This window comes from Equus przewalskii, chromosome 27 (assembly GCF_037783145.1).
Source record: "Equus przewalskii isolate Varuska chromosome 27, EquPr2, whole genome shotgun sequence".
NCBI lineage: Eukaryota > Metazoa > Chordata > Mammalia > Perissodactyla > Equidae > Equus > Equus przewalskii.
This window is the reverse complement of record NC_091857.1, coordinates 3,331,855-3,339,885: the sequence shown is the minus strand read 5'-3', so window position 1 is coordinate 3,339,885 and position 8,031 is coordinate 3,331,855. Positions and strand designations below refer to the sequence as shown.

At 35.8% G+C, this 8,031-nt stretch overlaps 1 protein-coding gene across 4 annotated transcripts in view; it reads right to left on the bottom strand.

Annotated features, from left to right (window-relative positions):
- Nucleotides 1-1,379: 1,379 nt before the first annotated feature.
- Nucleotides 1,380-8,031, bottom strand: part of VGLL3 (vestigial like family member 3) — a 54,779-nt gene continuing 48,127 nt past the window's right edge. For all 4 annotated transcript variants that reach the window (XM_070597370.1, XM_070597372.1, XM_070597369.1 and 1 more), the window contains exon 4: nucleotides 1,380-7,477. In XM_070597370.1, the coding sequence (XP_070453471.1) occupies nucleotides 7,434-7,477 (44 nt within the window). In that variant the 3' untranslated portion in view covers nucleotides 1,380-7,433. The remainder of the gene's footprint in view (nucleotides 7,478-8,031) is intronic.

Sequence of the window (8,031 nt, the reverse complement as noted above, 5' to 3'; positions counted from 1 at the left end):
AAATGAGATGCTTGGAGACTTAAGACATCACAGGATGGGCATATGTTCCCAAAAAGGGAAGCAAAACAATTAAATGGTAGTTGATTGTCCCCAGAGAAAACACACTTCAGCTAGGAAGAATCTGCTCCAGATGTCTGCTCTCCACCCCCCGCGTGCCTGTTTGACATCAATACCACATAACCCTTTGGACTCCAAGGCACTGTAATAACCAAGTGAAATGTTTGAAAAAGCAGCAGGAAATTCCTTCATATGCAATTATTTAAGTGAATAAAGATGAATCCTACCCAAATGACCACTGCAAACATGGAAGAAGTCTTGCTAGTTCCAGTGATATAGTAAATCCTCCCAGATTACAAGGCTGATAAAAAAAAACTGATTGAAATCTAACAGTAACTGTGGTAGACAGAATAACGTCCTCCCAAAGATGTCCACGCGCTCATCCTCAGAACCGGCGAATATGTTCCCTTACATGGAAAGAAGGACTTTGAAACGTAATTAAGGACCTTGAGATGACGATATTATCCAGGTGGAGCCAACGTAATTACAAAGGTCCTTAAACCTGAAGAGATGGTTAGGGTGATGCCACGTGAGAGGGACTCGACCCAGTGGTTGCCAGCTTTGAAGATGGAGGAAGGGGCCACTAGCCAAGAACTCTAGAAGCTGGAAACAGCAAGGAAACAGCTTCTCCACTAGAGCATCTGGAAGGGATGCAGCTGACACTGATTTAAGCCCACCAAGACCAGCGCCGGATGTCTGACCTTCAGAGCAGCATTCAGATCTGAATATTATTATTCAGATAATAAATTTGTGTTGTTCTAAGCCAGTAAGTTTGTAGTAACTTTTTACATCAGCCATAGAAAAGTCATACCTCTAGTCCAGTCTACATATTGCAGATAGTTAAGAAGTCTGTGCCAAATCATTTCACCTGTAATGCTGCAGAGTCTACTGAGTTCAATACTGATTTCCAGACTTCGCACTTTCACATTAAAGATTCACTTAATAAGAAAATAGAGGGCCGTGTAGAGAAACTCTAGCTGCCTTTAAAAATATAAGGTCTTGGAGTTCTTTTTTCTAGGTACACTTCTTCAATGTCAATGAATTGTTAGGAAAGTTTTGTTGGTTTTTCCATACTACTTATAGCAAATTCCATATAACAATGGTAAAAATGAAGCAACAAAAAACACCTCTCCCAAAGAGTAACCGGTAACTTTAGAAGCATCTTATTAGAAAATTCACAAGCCTCTTGCTGTTATGTAATTAACATAGCTCATTTCACTTGCTCTTCCATTATAAACACTCATTTTATAACCCACTCCTCACTGTAACATGTAAATTCCTTGTCTCCTGAAATTAACCTCATGCACAAAAAAACTACGACATTTTAATTTCCAAAGATATTTATAAGTTGCTTAATTGAATAAGAAGAAAACAGAGACCTTTAGTTAATTGTCAAGAAAGGCAGACAAAATCAAATGGTACATTAAAATATAAACATTAAGTTCACATTAAATTATTTATTGAACAAATTGAAGATGACATCTGTTTTTATTACAAAGTCCTCCATCATCTTATATCACTGATACGGTTAGGTGACCTGTATTTGAGGAATGAATAGAAACACTAAAATGTCTCCCTCCTGAACCCCAAGAAAACCAGAAAAAATTTATGATTTTATAATTAGCTTGTAAAGCCAAAGGTTTTATGAATTATATATTTTCCTGTAAATTAAGAATGACAACATAGTTAAGACTAGTCAATTTCTTTTTCTGGAAACGTAAAGTTAATATAAAACTGCTCATGGAACGAACAAATCTGGAATTTCATTGTATTTCAATGTTGTAAGATAATATTTCTATTATTAGCTTTCAATTTACCTAATCAAGTGACAAATATAAAGTTCACCATATTTTTTTATAAAAGTATTTCACCTTATCTAGATTTATATGATGAAAACAAAATGAACCCATGTTTTTCCCTTTCCATATATGCACTTTAAAATGATACAAATAATTCACATGAAAACCCTTCCATATGTTGTACATCCAGAAAAATGTAGGGAATAGTATTCTTAAATCAGATATAATATCCAAGATTGTAAATATCCTAAGAAATTAAATCAAGTGTGTAAATAATCGTTATTAAATTTTGCCCTAGCCACAGCATATAAAATGTACATCTCCATTAGTATAAAGAGACATCATTAGAAAAGTTCACATCTTATGCATATACCAAAAAAAACTAATTAAAGAATCTTGTATTCTAAAAGAGTCATTCTTAGGTCGAAATTTAGTAGTCCACAAATTGTTACAAAGGAAGCTAATTGATGGTGACCTGCCCTTTTCTCGGAGGCGTCACTGTTTACTTACACAATGGAATTGGTAAATTACACTTAATCAGTATTTCTTGCAACTTTAAAAGGAAATTCAGATAAATTTATTTGATCAAATTAATTTGTTATTTCAAGGGAACACTAGTTTGATCAATTATTTGAAACTATAAAAATATTTTTCAAACAAACGTAAAAGCACAAGGGACAATAAAAAATAAGAAAATTACAATATTTTAATAATAATGACTATTTCTATACTTTGGAAAAGTATACAGAGTAAACTTCTAAGAGAGCACTAAAAGAAAACCTACTGAAAAAATTCTGAGTCTGTTCTGTGAGCAGTCTCCACGATCGTGTTACCGAGGTGATCAACATTTGAAGCTGTTCAGACTGAGCCTCCTCGCAGGCCCCACCCATGCGCCAATCCCCAGAGTCATCGACTTTTGTGTAGTTTTCATACTCGTCTTCTACATTATGGAACTAAAACTTTAACCCGATTTTTCTAAAACGACTTTAATAATAGTTTTAATGCTTTAATAATAGATTTAAGGGCTCTTGGGCCATGTTTAGAGAGTAAACTTTAATTTCTCTCAAATAAGCCTTAAATTTTCTGAAAGGTGTGTCTTTTATCCTAGTGGAAAGTAAAAACCAAAACCGAGTCCCTGGGGTCCCGTCCATTACAATTGGCAGGCTGACAGTCTCGGTCCCCTGCGCTGTCACGCTCCTGCCGTCCTCCTGTCCGCCGCGAAGGCGATGCATCACACGCGTTCGAACTGCCGTCAGTACCCCTCTGTAAGCGCGGCGGTTCTAGGGAACTCTTTCCATCCAATAACTGACACAGTGTCAACATCTGCTTCCAATAAAGTTGCTTCTTTTTTTTCTCAAAGTAGAGTAAATCTGCTGACTGAGACCGTAAAGGGTTGTTTTTTTCCTCCTCTTTTCATGCGGAGGATTTTTTTCCACCATATTTGCAATTTTTTCCTCCAAGGCAAGTAAAAAAACTCCAATAACTTCAAAAGAGATGTTTTTATTCCAGGTGCTAAGGAAGCCCAAAATATAACTGAAAAACAAAAACTTTGGTGATTTAATACAACTGTTGCCTTAATTTTTGAGACAATAATACATAGGGTCCTGGATGAATAAAATTTTGGAATAGGTAAGAAAAGTCAGAGTTAGACCTACACACCGCTAAGAGGTAATTTATTTTCCTTCATAAATGGCACAGTAAAATGTCAGAGATAATTAAGAAATTTACATTTTATCTTCAACACCTAGTAGAAGACAAAGATTCTCTTGCAACTTTTTCTTGTGGAAAAGCACAGTCATGTATCTATTTGATTGCTGCAGAAACGGGTGTGAAAAGTAAAGAGAAGGGACATTCAGGAGCTCAGTTTTATCATCTACCTACTCAACTGATAGACATTTGTGGTAGCTGTCATTTACTGAACATCTACTATAAGCCAGATGATTGATCATATATACATATGATTTCCAACCTTCACAGCCTGCCAGTTATGTATCATTATCTCACTTTACACATGAGATAAATGAATGAAGCCCCAGATCATACACATCTAACAGTGCCTAAGCCGGAATTCAGAGAATGACCTAATGTCCAAGCCAATGCTCTCTGCATTCATTCATTCTGCTTCTCTATTCATCCCCCAGTCAGAATTCTACCATAAATACTTTCCTTTTCCACCACTTAATGCCACTGCCCCATTGACTTAATTCAGCAAACATTGTGTACCAAACGGACCTTCAGTATGAGATAGAATGCAGTTTTTTGAAATATAGTTTATGATTACCACAACCAGATAGTAAATGCAAAAGCTAGATTGTGATAGATATCCTGCAGGTCTTAGAATAGGAATGGGCAAATTCTATGTGCAGAATGAATAACAAGCTCATCAAGGGCATTTTTTATGCCAGTTCTCAGAATTTGTTTTTTTAAAAAGTCTGTTATAAAGTTAAAGAAATAAATTCCCCAATTATTTGCAACTCACTACGTTCTCATTTGCAAACTTTAAAGCAATCCTGGCCAATTTGGCTTAAAATAATAAGGTAAATAATTTTAAGGGAAAGAGAAGGAAAAACATTAGAGGAGAAAGTTAGGAGGGGACGGTTCTTAAGAAGAAACACTGGTTTTTAAAAAGTTTAGAGGCTTTTTTCAAATAAACAATGAGGGACCAAATAATCTGTTAGGATCTAACCTGTCACTATTATGTTGTTCCTTCACTTACGATAATTTAGTGGTCGAAGCATAGATTAGATGTCCAATAAATGAGATGATTTTCTAGGGTCTAGTTTACAGATCTTTAGACAGCTCAAAGAAAGTCTAATTTGTAAAATAGCCAAAGGTGAAATGGTTCCAGATGAAATTGGGGAGGGAAGTCGGAGCCCTCACTTGGGCAGTCTGGAAGCCTCCAAATGCAACAGAATCATTTTGAAGTCAGAAAATCAGACTCAGAGATAGCATGTGAAACTTGAAATAAATTCAGAAGATCATGCTAAATTACAACTCATTCTCTTCTATGACTTCTAGTGGTAATGGTAATATGGTCATAGCAAGGGGATGCCAGACAATTTTGGAGACATGCACTCATTCTCTTTTAACTTAGATTTTGATCCACAACTTGTATAGACAAGGATCCAACCCTTGCAATATGCTAACAATACCTGGGCCTGTTCTCAACAGGGGAATCTCACTTCTAAATCTTTCCTGTGTTCAGGAGAATTCAGCTCCCAAAGTTTTCTTGGGCCCCCAGAGCCAAGGAATGTTTCATCGGATAGTTAACACAGAGCAGAGTCTAACTTCAGGGATAAGCTATCTAACTGTCTGCTCTCTCCTTCACCTCAATCCAGTGGAAAATAAGGAAAGGAGCAAAGAGGGACTACCTTTCTTCTCCTCTCAACTGGGAAAATAAAATAGAATGATCTGACTGAGTCAAAGTACAATGCTGTTTCAGAGAAACTGCAAAGGAGGTTAATATATTCCAAGAGGAGGAAAATAAATAACCCCCAGTGAGCCATCCCATGGGAACTGCCAACTACTTGTCTTTGAAAACTCAGGAGGACACAAGATGAAACCAGTTTTATAGATTCATTCAACTCTGTGCTCCATAGATTTGGGCAAATTACAAACAATTCTATCAAATCAAATCGTAGATAATGTGACCAAGCCAGTCCCTGAAAATCTATGTTCATGTCTTTAGTAAGTGGGAGATACTTTAAGTACGGGCCTTACATTAGGTAAAAATGTACATGTTGTGTTAAGGAGATTCTGGTTACGAGAAGCAATGAATGGAGTGATGAGAATACAAGAGAGTGCATAGATCATAACTCACAAGATGCACCAGGAAAGAAAACTAATGCATAAAATAGAACTAAGAGAAATGTTTGAAAATTATCTGTGAGAACTCTGCCTAGCTAAGTGGAAGTTCTTATATCTAAAATGTCCACACACATAATTTAAGATGGAAAGTGGTATTTCACTAAACTTTGTATTTCACATGGGTGGGGACAGGGATGGGGGAAACTTGAGAAACTTCTTTACCAAATCAAAACTTCTATATAACACTAACTTCTTAGCATGACATGACCCATCCCTGGGAGCAGCTGAAAGGACGGACTCTGCATTGAAAGTCCCTAAAATACCAATAACTGCTACTTTCATAATCTTAATCTTTTCCTGAGGCTTAATGATAATTCCAACTTCACCCTATTTAAATCCTGAGGGCCATGTCAAGCTGAATCCTGGGTTTTCAATAATAAATTTCAAATAATAAATTGTCAATTTGTTAACCTAATTTCAGGAACTGTGATATAAATCCCATTTTAAATTTCACTTTGCCATAAATTTTTTTAAAAGAATTAAATCACCTAAAACCAGATTTAAACCAAAAAAAAAAAAAAACCTGCAAAAACCTAGGTTTAAAAAATTACATATAAAATATATTATTTTTCAATTTACAATGATGGGTAACATTATCAGAAATAGCCACTGAATTAAAGGCTTTGTGATGAGTCTAGTACTTTTCCAAATATTATCACTTCAAACTATCTCCAGGAAAAAAATAATCCGCTTAAAATACAACTTTAAAAATTGCCGTGAATGAATAACTAGCAACAAGGAAAATAAGTCACTGACATTCACAGGTGGCATTGTTAAATGCATTTTTTTCCCCAGTAGTTGAATATAAACTCTGGTTCACTTATCAAAGTTGGATGGACTAGAAAGGGAATTATAGACTCCAGCAAACTTTCCATTTGAGTGAAAGTTTACGCAAACTTTCTTCTTAGTCAGCCTCCAAGTCCTCTTTGGAAGATATCAAAGCCAGGAAATATCCTTTCTATAGTGTGGTCATTAAAATGTTCCTTTTCAAGCTAACCATGTAATTCTACGCTAAGTGAGCTGGCATGAAATTAAATCTTCACTGAGATTTAATGTAAAACAATACTATATTGGCTTGGCTACGGTGCTACTTTTGTCAAAAAGAGGAACTATCAAACACTTGAGGTAACCTGGAAAGCACAGAGCATCTCACAGACATCTTAAAGACAAGCATTTTAAACATTTTTGCCAGTGCTTCTCTGAGAGCAAGTTCTTTAAACAGAACTTAACAATTTTTACAATATTAAAAAAAATACATCCCTCAAAAATAGCCCATCAATGCTAAATCAAACTTTCTGTATTTCTACAAAAATAGATGCACACAGAGCTACAAAACTGTATTCCTGAAAGACTGAGCATTTTCATTCGTGTTTCATCTTTTCATGACAAGGTGGTTGGTTCCAAAAGAAAAAAAAATCAAAATCAAACAAAAATTAAACCATACATTGATAAAAGTAAGACAAAAAAAGAGAGTTGTACAGTTGGCAAAGGCTCAGATGAGGGAAAAAAACAAACAAAAATGCTTTCTTTAATGTCTAGTACCCACTCTGCTTTCTCAAGAAAAGGCTCAAACCAAAGTCAGTGGCTGGCACTTCCTCTTCTCCTTGCATGTCTATTGTGTCCCACTGCAGAACGGGAAGCCCTGGCAGCCTCTTTTCCCAGTGGGCCCATGGATTCACGCTCCAACCTGACTTGCTAAGACCGTGAGTTTCAGTACCATGGTGATTCCTTGCTCTTGTCTTGATGCTGTAGACCTAGAAAAGGTGACAAGGAGAAAGACAAAAGGCATTCACACATGCAGCACTCATAAATGGACATAATCTGTAATACATTGCATACAGAAACCAAAAATACAATCTAGGCAACTGTGAGGCATGACCCAAGGAAGACCTGATCTCTAAGGAAATTCTGTGCTTGAGTTCACAATTTTCAAAAAGCCAACCAACACAGTCGGTGACAAAAACTGTAGACTAGAACAGTGCTATTTCTACAGTACAAATTCTTACTGTGGTTTTTATTTTCTTGGAGTATAAGTGAATAGAAATATAAAATAATATAAACGAAACTTTTTCATCTCTAATTTCAAAACGAACTGATACTGGGGCAAAAAAATGTAACCAATCTTTGGACATTTAGGCAGCACTTCAGTTAATACTTTTTCAGCAACTGTCAGAATGACACCTTTGGACTACGGTAGTAAATAAATTCTAGTGTTATTTGGAAATGTATTCCGTAACAGGATTGCTAATAAATTATAGTGAGCAATTAGGCATGGTTAAAAACCGAATCTGGTATTGTCAGTAAAATA